This window comes from Nothoprocta perdicaria, unplaced genomic scaffold, assembly GCF_003342845.1.
Source record: "Nothoprocta perdicaria isolate Ctin4 unplaced genomic scaffold, notPer1 scaffold_310, whole genome shotgun sequence".
NCBI lineage: Eukaryota > Metazoa > Chordata > Aves > Tinamiformes > Tinamidae > Nothoprocta > Nothoprocta perdicaria.
In genome coordinates, this window is record NW_020455545.1 from 142,664 (window position 1) to 165,715 (window position 23,052).

At 44.3% G+C, this 23,052-nt stretch overlaps 1 protein-coding gene and 1 long non-coding RNA gene across 2 annotated transcripts in view; one reads left to right on the forward strand and one right to left on the reverse strand.

Annotated features, from left to right (window-relative positions):
- Window positions 1-149: 149 nt before the first annotated feature.
- Window positions 150-21,896, forward strand: LOC112950203. Its single transcript, XR_003249978.1, has 2 exons — window positions 150-207; window positions 21,805-21,896. It is a non-coding gene; the product is annotated as an uncharacterized LOC112950203 (long non-coding RNA).
- TET1 (tet methylcytosine dioxygenase 1) overlaps window positions 11,951-23,052 on the reverse strand; it is a 57,818-nt gene continuing 46,716 nt past the window's right edge. Inside the window, exons 9-12 of the mRNA XM_026042690.1 lie at window positions 21,560-21,649; window positions 20,993-21,130; window positions 15,685-16,024; window positions 11,951-13,347 (exon numbers count right to left, since the gene is read on the reverse strand). Coding sequence (XP_025898475.1) covers window positions 12,236-13,347; window positions 15,685-16,024; window positions 20,993-21,130; window positions 21,560-21,649 — 1,680 coding nt within the window. The 3' untranslated portion in view covers window positions 11,951-12,235. The remainder of the gene's footprint in view (window positions 13,348-15,684; window positions 16,025-20,992; window positions 21,131-21,559; window positions 21,650-23,052) is intronic.

Here is a 23,052-nt window from a genome sequence, read left to right on the forward strand (position 1 = left end):
GGGGAAGCGACCGTTGGGCCGGGAGATGCGCTGGGCGCCATGTTGGCCCGGCGGGCCGCCATGTTGGCGCGGGCGAGCCCGCTCGCCGCCGCACCGAGAGCGAAGGGCCGTGGCTGCAGAGCGCGGAGGGCAGCGACTGCCCTTCCCGCCCGCCGCCGCGGAGCCCTGCGGCGCTTTGGAGCGCGGCCTCCGAGGGAACGCGCCCCTGTAAGTGGTTAGCGCCCAAGGGTAGGGAGGGCAGCGCCACGCGCCCTGCGTGGAAGTGGGGCCTGGAGCCTGCGCACGGCCTTGGTAGAGAGCAACAAGGGTGGGACCGAGGAAAACACGCGCCAATAGGCAGTCACGTCAAGTAGATATTTCCTTTTAAGGGTAAATWCTCATCTCTGTGGCCCACGTTAGGTTGTGGAAAGGCAACTTGCAATACATAAAGACCACCAGGTAAATATAATTTTATTGCAGCAGTTGGTATCCAGTGCAACACACAGGTAGATCTGTAGAAGTTTAAAGGATAACGTAGCTTAGACTTAAACTAAACCTCTTTGTATGTAGGACTTTCATGTCTTAAACTGGTAAATGCTGAGTAACAGTTGTAATACAAAGTGCACTGCTAAGGTAAACGAGTACAGCTAGTCTCATCTCTCCAAATGAATTTAAAAAAACAATGCATAGGCTTGGCTGATTGCAGCGTTTCCCTCTTCTTTTTTGCAAGTCCTGAATATCTGGTAAGCATACAAGATTTTTTAAGCACATACAACGTTTTTGGCCAAAAGTTACAAAAGGTCAGCGATCTAAATGATATGACATCTCTGCAAATTTGTTTAAAATAAGACATATTGATTGGTGGCACTTTTACAGTGGTGTACACATGCATTATTACCCTTTTTTTTTTTTTATTTCTGGAATGAAAACAGCCATTCCCTTCTGAGTAGGGTACCAGTTGGTAATGAATTAAATACTGTTTTGTTTTAAAACTATGTAGAATTCATATATATATATATATATATATATTTCAAAAAAGATCACGACTATAAGAACTCTCAGAAATGCCAGCACCTTGTGTGCATTGCTGTTAACACAGTCATGGACATAAGCATATTGTTTTTCTACCAAAGCATGGGTTGACCTTACTAATCCAGCACTGTAGAAGCAAAAATTAGTAGATACACTGAGAAGTAAAAACACTTAAGTAGCAGGTAAAGCAAGTTCTTCATGTTGGATGTGGGCAGAATGGACGTTTAGAAGCRGATATTGCAGGTCTCTAATGAACACACTGGGCAGCTGAAAAATGCGGTGTATGGCCTGCTTTGAGACAAAGGAACTTCCATGCTAGCTCAGGGAATATGAAACTGTCCTGTAAATTTCAGAGCTGCACCCACGGTGATACCTATGAACACTTGCTACACTGCATTGTGTGTTCAGTTCTGTGTCTTACCTTCACCTGAAAACCAAACTAAAAAGGTAAAAATCATTTTTGCCATAGCAACACTTGCCCTTGGTGAAGCTGAATGCTTCGCATCCCTTGGATCTTGATAGAGAAATAAGGACAAGCGTCTTCAAACAAGTCTTTGCTGTCTTCAGAAYGCCTCCAAGGTGTCTCATGACCGTAATTGTATCATGAACAACTTGCTGTCCAAGTGTACCATGAAAAAATGTTTTCCGCGGGGGGTTTAAAATCTAAAAGGGTCCCAGGTTTTTGTGCAGCCTCCCTGGACCTCTGTGCACATGTGGCCCCRAGGGCCCTTCAGACTTAGGTGCGGCCTCCCAGAGCCTCCATGTGCACGTGGCCCTGAGGGCCCTGCGGCCTTTCGTGGGCTTTCTCTATGTCTTTAAGAGAATGGTAATTTCTTAAATTCCTGCGTGAGAATTTAACATTTTACTTCAATCACAAGTACTCATCTGAGTCTTAGAAGGTTATTAGGGGGTGTAAGATCTCATCTAATTTTGCTTGAAGGAAAAAAATAAATACTGTGAATATTAATTTTGTGTGGCTTCCTGCCTAGAGAGCTGCATGTAATGTTTGGAGTGTTCCTCATGATCTGTGGAAAGACCATACAGTTGTACATAGGTACAATTTGTGCTGGCCAAGGAGTACAGGGGTAGTTGCCCTGATTGTATATAAGTTTTAAGGATTCCTTCCTGCTTACTCAAACTGAGACATATTAGAGCACCACTGAAGAGCATAATACAGATTGGCAAAAAGCTTGTAAACTTGTAGTTTAAACTGTTGTAACAATTAATAGTTTTTAACAAATATTACCATTTGAGGTCATACATCTTAAAAATGTGAAAGCGACCAACTGCACTGTAGGAATATATTCTGTTAGCTGTAGAGTTTATGTAAGAGCTCTAAGACAGGAATATGCCTCTGGTTCTTGAGCTGTTCGGCAGGCTTTCCGGGATGGCAAAGCCAAGCGCCTTGCTTTTGTTCCCACAAGTTACAGGTGAAGCTGTGTTTTCAAATCTCTCTACATAGTGCACCCTACCAYATGGAAAGGTTCTAGGAGAACGTTGTGAATACTCAGAAATGTGGCTCTGCCTGGGAGCGTGCTGGGCAGTGGGAACCGCACTTGGCCACCAGTCCCTCAAACAGAGACAGAAGGTGTSGCTGCTGACAAGATGTCCCACCTGAGATGAGGTTCTTGGCTCTCCTCCCACCTGTAAGGCCTAGAGGACTAAGTTATCTCACCACTGTATTTCTAAATGTAATAAAGATTGTTAGCGGTAAGAACATCAAATTTCACAGAGGAAATATTTCAAAAGCTCAGAATATCTGYATTAATACTTTGTCTTATTCTTCCCTTAACAAGAGGGACTGTTTACTGGCCAGCCCCAGGGCAAATAATATAAACACAGTATACAGACTCTAGAGAGTACATTTTTATTAGAATATTTTTTTTGTCTCGTCAAAAACTTTGTTTTGGGCGAATTCTGTCTGCGCTGGGAAAGAGCATTCTTTGATTTCAGAAAGTATTTTACAAGAAGGAAAAGATGTAGGAAAGAAAAATTAGACGACTGAGTGCAAAATAGAAGTATAAAATTTATTTAAAACCACCCACAAAGTTCTGTGTAATCAGGAATGATACAATTTGTAATAGTCTTTTTAAAAACTCATGACAAGATTTAAAATATATTTTCAATTACAGTATTCATTTAGCCTTATTCAGTTAGGACAATAAAAAAAAGGAAAGTTTACGTTCTAAACAGATGAGACACACAAGAAAAATAGAACAGAACAGACAATTTCCACAACAACAATTTTTACATGTATGTTTCAATACTAGTATCAACATTTCAATGCATCTTGCTACATAAACATGAAATCATGTACAACAACTGCTTGCACCAAAAAACATAGCTTAATTAGATCTTTCAAGTAACATGCAGTCACAACTCACAAGTCTTCAAGTACTGCTGGTAAGGGTTCCCTTGTCTGCAAAGAAGATTTTGAGGTTCGGTTCCTCAGCCAGTGCAGCTCCCCACCGCCCCACGAGCCCTGTGGGGCTGGGCTCAGGCGCACCGGGAGAGAACCAGGCCCCGAAAGTTTTCGGGAAAGGAAGCAACTTTTATACTTTCCCCTGTAATTACTGTGACAGAGTGAAGTGCTTTTTCTTTCTGATTTTTTTTTTCTCCCTGTACATAAACTTCTGTTGCTTTAAAGTTAGTTTTGTTTCAGATCTAAATACAGTAGGTTGGTAACTGAAAAGAGTCCAAAACCTCAAATTAAGAAATAAATAACCAAATGCATCCCAAAGAAAGAGGGAAAAAAAGAAAGAATTAAAGAGAAAGGAAGAAAAATAGAAAATCCTGGGGATTTGTGTTTGCTTTGTCATATTATACTTTTTTTTTTTTAATAGCAGTGAAAAAAAAATCATTAGCCATAATACTTTTATATGGTGTGCTCTTACAAATTGTTATTTTTTTATGATACTAAGTTTGGAACAGTATTTATGACTTGGTGTATTATTGTCACAGTATGAAGAGCTGTCCCCTTCCACACTGAGCATATAATCTTAGAATTAAAGCCTGAAGCACCTATGTTTGGATTACTTAGAATTGTCTTTCTTTAATGACGCTGGGATATCAGGTTTGCTCTTCTGGCCTACAGTCATTTTTCAGTAGCGGTAGGGACTCGAGGTTCTGACACTGACTTTTGAGTTGCATGGATTTGGACAACTGGCATTTACCAAGCTTGCATAAAACCTGTTTTCAATAGGCTTGTCCAGTACCACTACGGTTTATAAAGTTACAAATGAAAATACGAGATTTTTTTTTTTTTTTTTAAATCAAAAATGTTATTTTCTCTTTTGGGAGAGATGTTTGGTAACTAGGTGGAATGGGGCTAGATGCTCATGTAAGGCCCCATTGAGGCGAGGAAGCTTTGCACGACTCGAACACAGAGCAGGGGCAGTTAGGGCGGGCAAAGCGCTGCCCGGCAGCGGTGTCTCCCCAAATCCCCCCCGCTGCAGCAACACCCGCAGCGCCGCACACCCTGCCGGGCTTTAGGCCAGCAAAGAAACAAGACGAGTAGGTTCCCGCAAGCCCATTTTATGTCATCAAGTAAAAGGGAATCAAATAATGAAAACAGGTAATTATCACAAGAAGAATGCCCAGAGTTGATGTTATTTAAATTTTGCTAGTTTTCATGATTTTGAGGTACAAATCTTTTACGAAATTCTCTTTGTAGACAAGGTTGGAAGAAGCACAGCCATTATAAATACTTAGAACCTGTTACAGAATAAACCAGACCAGTTTCCTTTGAACCTGCATTTCTCAAGTAGTAAGAATTTGGATGTTACTGGCCAATGTGTGTGCAATTGGGATATCGTGAAATTCGTTTCTGATGATTGTACCGATCAGTCTTTTGGCAAGGGCTCCCATTTATACTCCTGGCCTTTTACACCAGTGTCAGGGTATGGGGATGTTGCAAAGAATGGATATCCATTTAAGGCCCCTTTAAAGGCATGCTAAGGACAGTAGGATAAATGAGAGCCAGGCCCTTTATTCCCATTTTTTTTTTTAACACACCCAAACCCTAGACCTTTTTCTTCCTCCCCATTACAATATTATAATAAAAATACAGATATACATGTAAAATATTTATCCATCATTCAATTCACAAAACTTCCACGACAGTCATTGAAAGGTTCTGCGGCACCAACTGCAGGAGGGGACGYCAGGCGGCCGCGCGTCTTTGGCCAGCAGGTCCCCCAGCCGCTCGGGTGGGCTCGGTGGCCTCCCTGCTGCGCCCGCCCTGCCCCTCAGCGTGCGCTTGGCTGGGAGGCGCCCAGCACCCAGCGCCCTCTCCCCCGTGAGGAGGGCTGCGGGGGCCAGGGACACCCCGCGCGCCCCTGGCTCACTGGAACAGAACTTGTTTAGCACCCCTGTCTTGAGCTCACTGCAGCGACACTGCTGGAAGATTCTAGCATTTTATGTAAGTGCAGGTAAAAGAGCGACATCTGAAAGGGCCCAGTAGAAAGAGAACAGATGCTGTTGTGGAAGGAAGGAAGGAGAGAGCATTGAAAAGCATCTTGTGGCCTTTAAAGCTAACGTCTAGAGCAATGTGGTTACAGACTGCAAACAGTGGTGGGATGAAATGAGGAATTAGAGTGGAAGAAGGATTCTTACATCTTTGTAGCTCCAAACAAGGAAAACGGGGATACTGTGCCCTTTTATCAAAGGTAGATCGTAATGAARTATTTCCAGCCAGTTCCACTTGCTGCTGGAAGAAGAAAAAAATCCATATTCCACTCTTTTCCAAGCAGTTCAGTGTTAAGGCATTTAACTTACGCAGTACTCGGGCTTCTCTCGAGGCCTGCGGCTGACCTCTGCAGAGGGCAGTAGCCAGAAGCCGCACAGCACATCCGCGGGGTCTGTCTGGTGTCAGGATTCGGCGGAACTGGGAGTTTTTCAAGAGAGCGGGCACTGCAAGGAGATGCTCGCAACAGCGCAAAGGGACTCAGCTGTGGACAGAGCCACGCCTGGGAGCAGGCAGCCTGGGAGTCCTGCACAGTGCCTCTTGTTCAGCTGCTCACAGACAGAGGAGCAGAGCATCACAAGTCTGCATTGGGCTTGGAAACAAAAAAGCACTCGTAGCAAAAGATGCTGAAACATCCTTCTCTCTTGGGATGAAAAGTTACCTAACTGCAACATTCTAGGCTCCCTGTAAGAGAGCATGCCTTAAAAAAAAAAAAAAAAAAAAAAAAAAAAGGAGCAAGAAATTGTTGTTTAAAAAAATAAAAGATGACAGAAAGATTTTGGAAGAATCACAAGAATTCTTACAGTATTCCTGAGATGAAGATTAGCTGATTTATATATAAAGCAGAAACAGTTTATGAGGAAAAAAGAAAAAAAATCACAAGCAGGCTGAGCTCTCTATCGCTGCTGCTAAGTCCTAAAGCAGAGGGCACGGAGGCTTCCAGAGTAGTTACCAGGGTTCATAGCACCCAGCAGCAGGTTGCAGCATAACCCAGTGCCAACGGCCCAGTAACCAGCCTCAGAAGACCGTGCACAAAGTCACCCTGCGGTGAGAAAGGCAGCTGTAGCATCACCCTAATCTCCACGGATTAGACAGCAGCACCTGCTAAGCAATGCTAGTAAATGACAATGTTCTTGAGGGAGATCATGCTGTTCACGTGGAGAATTAAGACTTCAAAATTTAGGAGAAAAGGTATGTAAATTACAGTACTAAACTAAAAACTGAATTTTTCTGAAGTGACCACAAATGTTTACTTAGTGGCAACAAAATAAACATGAAACATTTTAAATCTTCAGAAGAAATAAGTGATCTGTATATCCTGGTGCCTCATGAAATATTACCGTTCATGTTTGGTCCTTGAGCAAGCCTCAAGTATAAATCTCTTGCCCTTATGCAATTAAACTCCTGCAGCAGTGCACTGAAGGGCAACCTCAACAGCCTGGGAGAACTGCCTGCCTATGATACCAGATCATTTCAGAGTACCCTGCAGCCACTAAGCAGGCACATCGTCGCAATGGTGGACCTGGGCCACTCTGAGATCAGAGAGRCCATGAGCTTTAAAWATATATATATATTYAAATAAGATGTACCAAAGAAAAGTGTCCATAGAAAGMAGCACCACAAAGGCGTACAGGGAAGGCTGGCTCAGAAGCCAACCGCTCCCCTCAGCTTTGCACCCACTGAATGTGGTGCCTGATGAGCTTCCCACACTCGCCRTCGTGCTTGCTTGCTGCCTTGGCCACACAGACCAAAGAAAGGTGATTAAAAAAAAAAGAGGAAAAAAAACACACAAAAAACAAGCAAACAGTCTGAGTGCACAGAGAACAGAGGAAGGAGGACTGTCCTCAAAAGGCCTTAAGGAAACAGAGGAACCCGTAGACATATTTTATAGCATGATGACTGGACTCTGATTTGGTTATGTAAGACCAGAAGATAAATAGTGTTGTGGGTCACCGTTAGACAGACATCTTCCACCCGTGAGAAATAAAACACACTGACAGTTTTGTGATCGATACGTTACAAAGGTCTTGCTGGCGAGAAAGTTCCGTGACCACCGAGAAGCTGAGCGAGAGTTCATGTAACTGCAGGAATACATTGCTGATGGGTATAAAAAATGTGGGAGTGGACACGCAATTCAGTTTTTCATGCATTTCCTCCTGTTTGCATAGAGGTTACAGGATTTCTATCAAAAATCGAGAAGGGTCATATACAAAAACTGTGGATTAGAAAAGTGATGACCACTTAAAGCAGATAATTCCAAAGGGAGAGTTTTCATAGGAGAATAATGGCAGTTTGCCCCTTACATTTTAAATATAAAACATACAGATACACTTTTATCTGTACGTTACCATAAAATTCTTGAYGAGAAACCCACTGAATAAGAAAAACTAAAAAAGGTTTCAAGAATCTAATCCTGAAATGGGTCTGGAACAGTCCCAGTGGTCTTGCATGCCTCAGCCAAAGATCTTCCAGCTTTCTACACTTACATGGCTACCAGCAACATTGCCCACATTGTCTGCATTTAACCATACATCCATCATCCACTGCAAGTCTCTCTCCTTGGGTCCTCGCAAGCCCCGGTGACTGTGGTCRGGGTGCCAGGGTCCGAGTAGGCACCAACTCTGCTCGACAGTATTGGTCTCAGCCAGCTGGATACGGAACCTGCGTGAAGGCTTGACAGACATTGCAGTCAGCAGGGCTGCAGCCACGTAAACAGGGCCCAAATTTAACCCACTGACCTTTGCATAASACTGCAGCGATGTTAAAAACATCTGTTAACAAAAATACCTGTGGTATGTTACAAGCAATCTAACTAGGAAACAAGTTGCTATGTACCCATGCTTAACATAAAAGGCTGCTTAAGATGCTAGAGTTATTTCTTGTTTTACATAGAGAGAAGCACTGTTGTAGCTCAGACAAGGACTTTTAACAGCAGTTATTCCTAAGTAAGAGAGCTAGCTTAGCAAGTCCTTACAGGACAACTGGAAAACAACTGTTTGTGCTAGCAAGTCCCAAGAAATGCAGAGATCTTTAAAAACTTTTGGGATCTTGACTGGAACATTTTATAAAAGTAACTGATGTTGTTTTCTGCAATACAAGATAGTGTGTTACAACTCGGTAAGAGTGGAGARGCTGCATGAGTGAAAATTCACTATTTAACTGGGCACGAACGCAGTARTTTCCGAAGGGCCCCAGTGCCTCGAAAGCCCTTTGGAAAGCATTCCTGCCTTCCTTCAAGCTGAAGGCAGGGTGGAAGCGCTGGGCCCGCGAGAGACAGGGACGGGACACGTTCTGTCTGAGAAGTCGGAGATGCCCCGTGTTGGATGAGAGCAGGTTGTGCTGCTGTCCTGTGAGGAAGGGCCAGGAGAGGCYGCAGCTGCGCCCACCTACCGGGCTGGCACTGAGCGCACAACGCCAGCTGTGAGAGCGCAAGAAGAATCAAACACGTCCGTCTGAGCCAGCCCTGGCAGCTCCCGGGAAGCACTTGGGGGCAAGGGCAAGCTCGAGTGGTTGTGTGGGCCAGAGAGCAGTTTGCGACTGTCGAGACACAAGTAGCGTTATAAAATGATAGCCTTACTCCAACGCAAAGAATATAATTCTGTGTACAAGACTGATAAATACTCTGAAATATTACAATAAATAGCACACAGTTGTAAGAACAGTAAATAGTTGCATTTTCTATACTGCAGTGCAGTAACAGAAAATCTTAGCTTCCTTCTATGTGCCACACCAGGAGTCAGAGTGGCCGGCTAACCTGCCTGCTAGATACGCACAGGAAGAGTAGCTAGGAAAAAGACAGTCAAGGAAAGAGCACCGCAATGATATTTCATTGTACAGATGGATCTGTTTTCTTATGTAAAGTATTCTGCAAGAGAGTGGTAAACGTGAGCTTTAGCACCCACCAGTTAATAGCACTACTGTTAAGATCCATTTTCTCTTCAAGAAAGGTAGACCTGGACTTAGCGATGGAGTCACGTGAGAGGTGACTTGCCAGGGGCTATGTTAGGAGGTATCCTTTAAATGCACCTAGTCTGTTCCCTGGATCTTTGAGGGAAGCTGCTGGTTTTTCAGTGGAACACTTTCATCTTGAAGGCTCCAGTCGTACATATGTTAAAGATGGACCTTCACAGGGAAAGAGTCGAGGAAAAATGATCCACTTCGATGCTCRGAGCATCTTAAAAGGTAACGAGAGATGGCTCTGTGACTTACTAGTTTTGTGTAGAACACACGGGAGTGCTGAATGAGAAAGGACTTTTCAGTTTGTTTGCATTATACAAGCTAAAGCTATCAGCACTATCAGGGAAAACAAGAAGCTAGTCTTTGCTGTCGATGATTTACCGTGATGTACGACAAGGGGGTTCAGATGGTAGATACATCAATGGAACAGCTAGGAAACGTACAGTACTACCTACTGTATGGACAGCTGGAATTCTTACTAATCTTAGGCTCACCAAAAATATACAAGTTTTAAAATGGAAATCTAAGGCACACAAAATACCRTAATGATTTGATGTATACTGTATATTACATAGTCAAGAAGCATAAAACTGCTGGTACAAAATGATGGCATAATATCGGTTTTGTTTCATTATTATTTACAATCCCTTCATATCCTCTATTTGAACTAATATTAAGCTTTGAACTAAAATTTGCAGCATACCCGGTTTTACAAATTTTACTTAAAATAGCTGAGATGCAAAGAACGGGTTCAATTCCACCATCCTTTGCCATCAACATTTGTGTGAATTTTATCAGGAATCTGTAGAACTGAATCCAAGGTCATTACGTAACGACTGCTAGGGCAGCCCTCGCCYGGCTCCTGCGAGCGCTGCACTCGTTTGTGGACACGTCTGCCTTTGTACAGACATCATCTCGCTGATCTGTGCCAGACTGAAGGATTYGTAGCACCAAGGTCCCAACTGGCACTGTGCATTAACACGCAACTCGGCTAACGCTCGTACCGGAACTGTAAATACTGTGGTTACAGTTCAGCTTTTCAAGAAGAAAGCACCATGGCTAGGTTTTAAATAAAGCGGCTCTGGGTAGTTCCTAATCCTTGGTTACAGCACCACTAYGTTATAACATCCTCAAGTACATGATGAGTATCTCTTCCCACCAGAAAACTCCAACCTCGCAGCCGCCGCGGGCCGCGCTGCCCCGCGCYGAGGCCGCCCCGCGCCGGCGGGACAGGCACAGCCCAGCACCGCTGCCCTCCTGGAAGAAGGTGCAGGATGAGGTCAATCCTTAGCTAACGCTGTCATTTGGTAATTGGTTTAAATAAATAAGTATTAAAAAAAATACATAAGAGGAGAATCAGAAAGAAGAGTGGGATGCTACAGTATCGGAAAGCAGTGGAGTGTCTTGTTTTTCCTCTGGTTCCACAACTATTCATTTCATGATATGTCACTTCTCCAGCAGAAATGCCAAATGTTTGGAATGAAGAATACAACAACCCTCTCTACATGAAATGTAGAAATCACTTAAAATTCTTATAAAACATTTTGTAAAAAAAAGAAATGAATTTAGAAAGCCTTAGCTGGTGAACATTACGGAAGGGTTATTCTCAACTAAAAAAAATTACCTTTAAATATTAGCAATTTCTTACTTTTCAAACGCTTATTTTGTATTTTTTTCCAATTTTTTTTTTTTTTCAGAAGAGAATAAGGCAACTCTAGGGGGTATTTTTTAATCCAAAAACAATCCTACCCCTGAGGCATCAGGAACATTTGGTTGTCATGTAACAAAATGCTCCAGATGAGTGAGACTTATGCACCTATTGCTCATAACTCATAACAAATGCTGCCTTTAGAAAAACAGAGAATGCTCTCACTTCCGACAGCAACGCGCGTCTTGACAAGATGCCTCTTCATTTCATATCTGCATTATCACTTACCAGAAATAAAAGTTTGTGTATTTCATAATGGTTGTTTACACGTAACATAAAACCTTCAGTGAAAGGGCAAGTTAAAAACAATCCTATATGCTGGTAGCATACGTACTGCAGCCGTAGCAATATGGAACTCTACACAGCAAGAATAAAATGATTTCTTCTGTAGAGTATGCACAAACCTTAGACAATATGATCCTTATACTATACTATTTCAAGTTAATTTTAAAAATAGAAAGTGCTTTTAAAATATATATTTACAGCTTAAAAACAACTTCCAGCCATCATTACCAATAATTTCATTTCATACATTACGACAMATCTAAAGAGAAGAAAATTCATTGGTTTTCTAAAAGATTTATCTGCAATTTGGACTATATATAGCAATGGTTGGAAGTTGTTAAAGCAATGGCACCATGAAGTAATAATTCAGCTTATTTATTTGTAACTGTTTGATGTGGTTAAGCACCAAGAGCTGTGTAGAGCTATTACTGTATAACTTGATTTAACACCATAAAATGTGAACCTGTTAAAATCCCTATAAATGATTTTTGTAGTAAACAGACTTGATTTAAAGCACCAAAATATAAATTCCTAAAGGTAATAAACTGAATGATTCAATCAAGGTTAATAACCTAAGCAAAGTCTTTTTAGAATGTATTAAAACTATACAACTTTTTTTTCTTTTTTTTTTTTTTTGCTTAAAATGTGCTTGAGCACCACCAAATGTTAAAGTCACAGTTTAAGAAGAAATCCCCCCCCCTTTTTGTTTTTACCTCAGCCTTAAAATGGTTGAGATGAACAAACAGTAAACGACGTGAGACTCGTTCTCCACCAGCACCTTGGGGAACGGCTGCGCCGGGAAGCAGAGCCTATGCCCAGTGGTTGTAGGGCCCCGCGACGCGCGTGAGGGCGTAGGAGGATACCGTTATCACGTTGTCTTTAGTGACTGTTAATGCTCGGCGCGACGGAATTTGGTTGAACTCGTTGTCTTCGTAAAAAATCTCTCTGCTTTCACTGCTTGCCTTCGTTTTCCTGCTGCCAGAGTTCAGCTCGGTATTTTCCGCTCCCAATCTTTCTGCTTCTTTTTCTTTCTCTTTAGCCCGCTCGGCCATCTTTGCTTCCCACATGGCTAGCCCGTGCTTGGGCTCGTTCAAGTTCTTGTGTTGGTAGAAAACGAGAGAAATGCGCGTGGGGTGGTTGCGGTTGGGCTTCTTGATGGGCGTGGTGGCGTGGAGCTCCCGCCGCGCGCACTCGATCAGGATGGAGCCGTGAGAAGGCGCCACGGCCACGCCACCGATATCGTCATCCAGGAAGTTGTGCTCGCTGTCCGACCACAGCTCCTCCRCCTTCTCCTCGGAGTCGGCCGCGGGGCCCAGGGCGCTGCCCTGCCTCTCCTCAGCACCGTCCCAGTCGCACGCCTGCCCTGCCGGGGAGCTCCCCTTTGGCCCGGGGCACCCGTGCGAGCAGCCGCCTTCGCTGCCGCCCGCCTCCTGCGCCGGGGGCCGCAGCGGCTCCGCGGAGCCTGGCGGCGGAGCAGCGGCGTCCGGCTGCGCCCGCGCGCCCGGCTTGTCCGGCGGCAGCTGCTGCTCGGGCGCGCACGGCAGCGGGGCCGGCTGCGCCGCGGGGCCGCCCGCCGCCTCGCCCTTCAGCGGCTCCTGCAGCACCGGCCCAGGACAGTCCTTGAGCGACGCATCCAAGTTCTTGCAGTTAAGATAAGGTGGCACGTGAGGTTGCTTACTGCTGCATTCAAAATACCCGTAGGGAACGGAAAAATCCTGCTGAATGTTGGTCACTGCYGACAGGTCAGGCTTATGTGCCAGCGACGAGCATGGGTGTAAACTATCCACCTTCAACGGGGAGGAAGCCGCGTACTGTTTTAGCAAGGAGCAGTTTTTAGTAGCGTTGGAAGTATGTTTCATGGCATAGAGGTGATCAGAAGGCTCCGTTTTTATTCCAGGTTTTAAAGCATCTGTTTTGTTCCCTAAAAAACAGAAGAAAAGAAAAAAACACACCTGAATGTAAGTATTTGTCCTCACTTAACAAAATACAGCATTTACACAATATTCTTCTAATAGTTTTCTAATATGAAAACTATACTAACTTTTTCATTTTTAATGAATATTTTTATGACTTACTTTAAAGACGCACTATTTTAGTACGTTATCTTGCTGAATTAGTCCCTTCCTCAACCTTTTCCAGGCAGATTGCTGAGAGCGGGTATATAAAATAGAAAGGTGTTTCACAGACAGAYGAATAGATAATGAAACGAGTTAAGTACTTGCCTCAGATCCACAAGGCCCCGTTCTACCTGGGTGCTTCCTACCAGCTGGCTGCCCCCCTTCCGCAATGCCCAGAGCGGCAGGAAGCCCTAGATTTTACAGGAGATTTTACACTGCTGATATTTCGGCTGGCTGAAATTTAAGCCTGTGAAACAATCAAAATTCCTGGCAGCTTTACCCGAATCATGATTGAAGACAACAGTATGTTTACAGATGGTGTCCACCTCACAAAAAAAATCCCTGTTGATTACGATGCCCCGTGCATTAGCGAGTCCTTTACAAACCTGCAGCCTGTGATCTGGCCCCATCTCCCATCAAATCGCCCAAGTGCTCTGGGAAGGGCTCCTGGCTGCGCCAGCCCCCCAGCCAGTCTGTGGGGCCAGGGCAGCCCCTCGACAGGGCCGGGTTGCAGCTAGAGCCCCCCGAGCTGCCTGCAGAGCTGCGGGCAGCCCCCCGGCCTGTCCTGCCCCACAGACACCCCACTGTTCTCTTGGGCGTTCGCCCTGCTACTAACAATGCATAAGTAGCTGCGTATTAAAAGAAATCCCTTCATCAGGAGTGAGGAAAAACCAAGCACATTTGGGGCACATGATGCAGTTACTACACAAATACCGAAACTGCGGAGACACAGAAGGTAACAGCATCAGCCCTAAAAATCTTCTTCTATTAAACTGAATCCAAAACATAAAATCATTTAATTAGGAAAAAGAAAACAAGCCAATGCCTTCTCCTACAAGATCTGGATCGGCCACTCCAGGAGCAGGAGCAAAGGTCCATCGTGATCACACGTCCTCTCGCGAGGCAGAATTTCATGCCGCTTTGCTGCTCCCGAGCACTTGCCAGCTCAGGCCAACTGAACACCCCGCTGGACACACTGAAACTGCATCGTGTTGAAATGAACGTTTCCTACCTGTATGTCAGCAACACCACTTTGCCTGTTCTCTTTCCATCTCATTGTGTTCAAAGTTGGTTTGTTGCCTTGCGCCTTTACCGCGCTAAAGCAAAGCGCCGAGTCCAAATTACAAAAATACATTTCTGACTTTTTTTGGCAATACTGCAGTATTTTTTCCTAAAATATGGGCAGTCTTAAATTTTAAATTCATTTCTTCTCTATAATCTATCACATGTATCTGGTTATCTCTCAGGAAGTAAAATTAAAAATCACAGTGTTGTGGCTGGCCTATTTTCCTCTGTTCTTTCCCAAAGACCCACTCTTACGTCTTAATTTCATTAATTCATTTTCTCCTCTCTAATCCTAGTTTTTATTCCCTGGCTTCATCATCCCCTGSTGCTTTTCTCTCTTTACAGCTGCAAAGAGTTCCGTGCCGTGTTCCGAGATGAGGGCCCACACGGCGCCCTGCAGCGGCTGCAGTCTCCCGTGGCGCGGCCCGGCCAAGCGGCCGTCATTGCTGCTGCGCGGCAGGAGCCCGTGGGGCCGGCGCGGCGCCCCGAGCTGCCTGCTCTCACATGCCCCGTTCCTCCCCTCGCTTAGGATCCTGCAAGGAGAATTTCTCTTACCATCTTACTAGACAGAAACCCGCTTGCTGCAAATGCCCTGCTTTGCAGCAATATCCGTGACACTGAAGAATCAAAGAGAAGTGTCTCATTATACGGTTCTGTGTTATACATAGCTGGCTTGCAGTTTCTCACAAAGCCCTTACCTCTCCAACTGGATGATTCACTTCTTGTACCTTCAAATGGTRGAAATTCAAGCCTGCTATTCACAGACATACCCTACAATAATATTTCGGTATTCTCTGATCATTTGTTAGGGGAAGGGCACTTGAAAATAGATCATTAGAGCAATATCATTATCTCCTCTTAGTAACATAACAACATGAACACATTTGTGGGTGATCATCTGTTTCCTCCTGTTCTGATAGGGTAAGGACTACAGCGTCTTCTTCATTAGCTGCTGGCAAGAGAATGTGCAAATCTTTCCTGAGAGTGAAACGCGAGGAGTTCTTCCCTTCCCTTTAGACGGATAAAACTCAACACAGTATCGGAAGRGGCAGGTGGATTTAATAGGCACCACTCACCTAAGCAATGCAACGTGTTGCTAAGATTTTCCGGAGCTTCCGTTTTCAGCTTCACTGGCGTTGAATACTTTTTATCTATCAACAGCTGCTTTTCGGACAAGGTCCTCCTAGTATCTGGTTTCTTTTTCTTGGTAGCTCTGAGAGGCTCGGCCAACATCCGCACTTCTCGGGGAAAAGCCGTTAGCACCTGTATCGCGCCAGCCTTTATCTTGGCTTCCAGCCCCTCTTCAGTGCCAAATTCATCTGTCTGTGAAATTTTGTAAAGAGGTAACACATGGAGCTGCTCATCACTGGGAATCACCCCCACTCTCCGGTTATCTTCCTTCGTTAAGGTGCAGACCTGGCAAGAGCAGAAACGTTTACAGATGCAACCACAGACCGAGAGAACAACAGCTACTTGCGTATTGGAGCATTCATCTAGACTAGCCACTGCCTCCCTTCCACGTCCTGATGGCTACGCATCCTTCAGACAGAAGCATCTGACAACGACCTTGTCTCATTTACACTGGAGAGAAGATAAACTGGTATCTGAAGTCTAGGCATTTATCTTGGACAGAGTCTTTCTTTCTGGGAAAAATGCAGCTTTGGGTCAGCTCATACTATCTACAGATAAATGGCAAACTCAGCAAGTGATTTCATCTGGAAATATACTGGAAATTCCTTAAAAAAAATCTTTCTCTGTGTTTTTAAAACTTAACCTGAGCATCAAATATATTCAGAAAAAAAATTTTGGGTTAAGCAAGAAGTTTCCTGAAATGTGGGGTTTTTTTTTTTTTCCCCTCTTTCGGCAACTGGGGAAAAAATACAGTTATTCACAATATAGTTGCTCTGTATTTTAAGTAAATCTCAGCTCTAACTCCCTGTGTCTCTCAGTACACTTTTCCAAAATGCCCACTGTTCCCCGCTCTGCCTGCCGTGATGAACTCCTGAGGCTCAGTCTGGTCTCAGGCCACCGACCTACTTTCTCCCGTGAAATTATACACTGCTGTAAGAGACAGCRGCCGAGAGAAGGAAGCTGGCTAGATCTAGTTCGGTAAGGACACATCAGAAATGTGAWTAAACATCAGAACTTTTGCATTTATTAATTCTTTTAACATTTCCAAATCACTGCTGGACCTTTACAGCATTTTCAGCCGTTATTAACATCAAGCATTTGCCTTGAAACAGGAGCTCAAAACATCAGCTTGCTTGTTTGCTAGGGACAGAGCAGAGCAGACAGCACTGATCGTGCTTCACCCTGTGCTTTCCAAGGGATGGCTACAGTTTGACATTATGATCTCGTGTAGGAATGATCACCCCATTAATAGTTTCATTGATTACGTTCGGAAGAGGCTCCTAGTTCTCCCCAGGAGAAGTTACATGACTAGAAAACCACACGTTGGTATCGTGGCCTCGTTAAGCTATGGCTTAGTTAATTACTAGCTACAACACAGAGCAGTACTCCCTGAAGGGGCACATTATCTTTCCATCATGGTGCAGGCTGCACGTGATGCCTAACATTCCAGGGGAGAACAATATACTGTAGGGAGAAGTAGCTAATTTTATTTTGCAGCATAGCTTTCACATAAAGGCATCGTACAGTTATTTCCAGGAGAGTATAATTACAGAATCACAAACTACAAGTCCTAAATAAGGTAGTGAGGAACTTACAAATAGCTGTATGCAAAGCTTGGCAGTTGCAAAGCAGCAAGAGGAGAAAATTGAAGGGGCACAGAGCAAGGAAAGAGCTTTCCAGGTGGCGCTTTGAGGAGGATCAAAGAGGGGCTCTTGGCAATGCGGAGGGGCCAGTAGAAGCCGGCGAGCAGCACTCGCTGCGTGCTCGCTCCATGCGCACTTACCTGCACGGGCAGCCTGGGCACTACGAGGGGGTTGGAAAAAACAACAAGTTGTTCCGTGAGCAGCACGCGGAGCCTGGTCGCCCCTGGAACACCCTGTCCCCGCACGGCTCCGCACGCCCCTCGTGCCCCTCTCCCCCCGCACCCCAGCGCCCCCAACGCTCCCGGAGAGGGTCCCACGTGGCGGACGGGCGCCAGCAGACGCCCAGGGAGTGGGCAAGGAGGGATAGGGGAATTGGGGAGGGCAGAGGCCGGCGCGGCCCTCGCTCCCTCGGGCCCGGGGCTCACAGCTCAGCACAGCCGCTCCTCGCCGCCGCACGCCGCAGACCCGCCACTGCCGCCTCTCCCACCGCACACCRCATCCTGCACAGCCCGTTTATTCCCTCTAGGAAGTCAGAGATCTTCTCTTAAAAGCTGACTACTCCTAACAACCTTCTTAGCTGATTTAGAATAAAGCAAAAGTAGATTAGCTCTACATTTTTTTGCAGTGCTTGATCCATTAGAAAATGCAGAATTAGAGAGAGAAAACCCCACAGCTCGTATCACTGGACAGACAGTTTCAGCACCACCACAAAAACAATATCCAGAACAATATCCGCTTTGAAACAAGAGACCACAGGACTGTTCTGAGGCAATAAGGAAGATGATGGTTGTAGCAGATTTACAGAACTGAGTGTGATGCTAGAGTCACTCCAGCTCACAAAACATACTAAATATTGAATTAAAATACCTAACAGCGAGAAGTGTATAAGTGTATGTTAAACAGAAAGTTACTATATCTACAGCCCAAGTACCAMAAAAAAGTATGCACGTTTTCCAGAAAAATATCACCCATATTTACAATATAAAAAGGAAGAACCGAGCAGATAATTTGGAAGTCAATGTTAGAGGGAAAACACGTACAAACCGAGGCTCAGTCGATGTGCTAGCAGTCTGCAGCTGAAGCAGAGTAACCCACCAGCTGTGAAACATTAGCTCCGGAAGCCATTCATTAATATTGAAATCCATGCAAARTATTCCATAGAAAACTCTGCTGCTGACCAATTTGTTCAAAAGTAAAGCTAGAGAAGAGTGTGGCCGTGGCTCAGCCTGACTTGCAGAGCGAAGCCACCCACCCTGCTGCACCCACCACTTTCTCCGGACCACGCAGGACGCGCAGAGGCAAAGGCAGCGCTGGCCGCCCGCGCGCCCGGCTCTGCGGCTCATCGATACCCTTCGCTGCTCTGGGCCCAGGGCCGCAACGGCTGAACCTGCATTCCTGCGAGAGCCTTTTCCCTTAACTGAAATGCACGCAGGAAYTGAATGAAATTCCCTCCCGAAAGGCCCAAGTGGCACCTGTGGCCACAGAGTGCAAGTGCCTGCCGGCCGAGCTCTTCCATGTGCCTCAGCCTCGTGAGCTCCACGCAGAAACAACGCTGCCTTTTCCATTACRGGCTGAGGACAGATGTTTGAATTCAGGATGCAGCAGAGCAGTCACAATGCGTTTCCAAACTTGAAAGGTGCAACCAAATTTCCTATACTCATCCTTGCCTTGCAGATGGGATGTGAGGGGATGCCATTGGGACGCATAGAACTCATAAAACATCGTCTTTCTTACCGTTACAAATATAAATGACTTCACTGTCTTTTCCTTTGCAGTTTTGAGACAGTGTGTGCAGTTTTATTGCCCCAGGACATACTGAATATGCCTGTGTAAGTCTGAGTAGGCTGGAGAAGGGAATCCCAAACGTATCTGCCTCAGAGCTTTGTACAAGTAACAGTGACATTGCTTGGTACAATCGGAACCACCAATTTAAGCATTAGGATCTTTTCTTTCGGCAGGAACAGTTCCTAGATGCCTGCCGATTGACCCTGATTTCTTACATTTGTTAGTAATGAATTTTATACTGTAGCTGTCTTTAAAGCACAGATTTATTTTGCTTGCTTTCCTTCTACAGTTCCTACAGCAAAAAGGGCAATGTGCCCCACAGGATGAGAAACATCCGTGTATTTGCTATAAGGCTAGCCAGGGTGTCATATATAAATATAAACCCCCTCACTTCTCTGGTTTAAATGAATTCACACAGGCACAAAGATGGGGATCTTCTGCAGCGAATCCACCAAGGTAACAGGAATACTCACGTTCCAGAGCCTCCACTGCTGCCGGCAGCGTTTTTGTGTGTGTGCTGCTCAGGCGCAGCCTAACTGCTCAGCGGCCCGACAGCTACCGCCGCGTACATCCCTGCTTCCAAAGGGAATGCCAAAGGACCGCAAGATGCCCGAGTAAAACTGGCTGACCTCGAATTCCTCACAARTCCTGTTCATGAGCAGAAGCTACCCTTGCTCCTTTCAGGAAACACGTTACCCCTCTGTAGGTGCTGCATTTTCATTTTACTACATTCATGGTGCTTGTTAATTGTTCCACCAAAGCACAACTCCACTAAATTCAGGATGCGACTTTGCTAACCAGGATAGATGTTCAGCAGCTCAGATACATAGCACATTGTGTATCCTATGCATCACTCACCTTCTCACTGTAAAACTGAAGCTTCCWGTTGAGAAATACCAATTTGGGATGTCTTAATATTTACAACTATTTTGAATTTATATATAGCCTTAGGTTACAAGTATGTTTCAATAAACATGTCAAATCTAAATRAAGAGAATATGTAGCATTCAAAAGTTACAATTTGTGTTCTAATATAAATTCAAACCACACGTGGCTACTTAAAATACAGAAAAGGACAGATCAGTCTTATTTCACCTCTTCTTTGTTCGAGCTTTCTTCTGTTCACGATTCTCATTTTCTAAGAGATGATGCAACTAGTAATTCTTTTCTGATTTTCTCCCCTGCAATTCAAAATGCTTTTGCTGCAATGACCACACCAATAATAATGTAACTAATGTAGATTTTTCTCTCATGCAGAAATATTTGGATATTACTTCAAAGATAATAGTCACCTACCTTCATCACCTCCTACCCCATGGTTTTGTGCTACTCCATATCATCAGACTGTCTAATTTCTGACTAGTAACTGTACTAATAGGAAGCCTTGTAAGCACACAGCATAAGAAAATGAGAGGTTGATGAATTCCCAGGTTGAGGTAATTTAATAGGGAGATTATTTGTATAAGCTCTTCTACAGATGTCTACACAAGTCTCTGGTTAGACAGCTTCAATATTTGACCCTGCGCATGAGACCTTTATTCTGAACAGCTTATCTGGCTTGTGGCCAGTCCTCCCCAGAAGGCTTGTGTGTTTAAAGGAAAGAAGGCGCGTTGCAGAACGGCTCACTCCCATGCCTTTCAGTAGCTGACCTACAACATGAGCCTATRTCTGCTGCAGACTAAAAGAGAATAAATAGATGCAAATAACATGGAAATTTATATCTGCCAACATGCAACTTAAACTTAATGCAAATGTATCCACTAAATCAGGAAGCATTTTGAAATGTCAATAGCAAGCAGCAGAAATGAGAGCSCCCTGTACGTACCACCGTGCTCCCGTTGTGCATGTTGTGTGTGTCCTTGTGGGCGTGGGCACAGAAATCTATGCAAGCTGTGACCCCCGAGAAAGGCCGGCCGTCCTTGCACCCCAGCCGGCAGTCTGGGCCCATGTGCTCGTTTTCCACCTAAAGGTAAAATAAACTACAGGTACTTAGGACTGTAAAGGAGTCACCTGGCACCTGGTGAGCCCCAACTACATTTCTGACTGAATAAAAAGTCAGTAAAAATTAGAAAGTACATATTTTCCATTGAAACATGTAACACATTTATTACTGGATGCCAGCAAGATGATCAGCTCAGAGCCRAACTCGTCTGACCAGCAAAACCTCTTATAATATTATTTGTAAAAGTTGTACCTGCACATAGTTCAGAGCATAACTTGGCCATCGGCTGAAGCCAGCAAGACAGAGTTTTAGAGCCAACTAGACCCACAGGACTCGCCTCACCTGTGAGCTCTGTGGCTCTGTTCATTAACCTGGTTTGGAGTTTCAGCTTGTTTAACTAAGCTGACTATTTAGAGCTACTGTCGCATTATTTGAATATCACAGACCTACCTGGTTCTGAAACGCTTCAGGAGCGAGCTTTTTATAAACTGGAGCCACATCAGTAGCTAATGTTTGCAAATTATTTTCAAGCAGTTCCTCCTGCAGACAGAGACAACATTTAGAGAATTGTAATGTACTTCAGAAGACTTTAATTCAGTTTCAAGATGACTGACATGAGTCAGCAAAGCTAGAAAGTCTACCCCGATCTTACAAGGTATTAATCTGACTCCTTTTCTATTATCTTTTGTCACCAGCTGGAAATAGATCTACTGTCCTAAGTTGTCAGAACTGATAAATGCAAGTGAACCAAGTAAGAACGCAGGACGTGTGCTAGGGCACGGAAACCCCAGAACACAATGAATTGCTTCCTGCATTATTTTTGCCTTCACATACATGGACAGTTCAAGGAAACAGGTATGTCCTACACAAAATGGAAAAGCAATGTCCATAAAAGAGAAAAAATGACCACATGGAGACAGAATGCCAAGTCTAATGCTTTCTTCTTTTTTTTTTTTTTTAATGGAAACTTAATTTCTACCAATACAGTTTCTGCTCAAGAAATTCTGCTTTCTGCTTTTGCGTTCCCTTTCAACTGACGAGTAACTGACAATGGCATTTAACATTATTTCCTGCTCCTTGGGAAAGATGTCTCCTATTGCAACAAAACTCTTATCAGGAATATTTGGCATTTCATTCTTTGACGGTTCAGAACTCTCAGGACTTTAGGAAAATACCTACTAGATCTGGAAGACATACACAGTTCCTTGGGAAAAACCTTTTAATGTGGTACTAACTAGATGGGCTTCCACAGTGGTTTAGTAGTTAAGCTCTTATTTATGCAAACGTGAYCCCTAAATTCTGGGCCAGGCTTTTGGAGACAGCTGCAGCTTCAGATTTGGACACTGTGCAGTGGCAAAAAATAACAGCTTATTTTGTTTTACAAAAGCATCTCTGCATATGCTATATATGTCCGTGTACATAAATGTAAAAGTACACTTTGACATTTTTCAGTGTGGTGCTACATTATTAAAGAAAACTGTATCTTAAAGCCATACTATAAGCCAGTTATTCTAACTGCAGATTGCTACCACACATTCTAAATTGCACTGAAGGTAAATATATGCTTTATTATCTATCCTATGTACTATTCTTACCTAGGTGTATTACACCCTTAACCTCATCTCACTCCATCCAGTGCCTCAAATGATCCAAATCTKTCTGGACTTCAAATCTATCTTCTTAATTTGCTATACCTTCTAGTTTTATGTCATCTGCAAAATCATCAATATCCAGTATTTAGCTGAAAGAATTATCTGCTACTAAAATTAACAACAAAACCAAACGAAGASGAGTTATTTACCATGAAATTCACTTTCTGATGCACTGCCAACCTCTGCAGCCTGGAAATGCCCAAGGGCCCTCAGCAAGGGCAGAAGGCTGTGGCACAGGGCTGCCCTAATGGTGCACAGGCTGCCCTCACAGGCAACCTACCRTCGTGCACG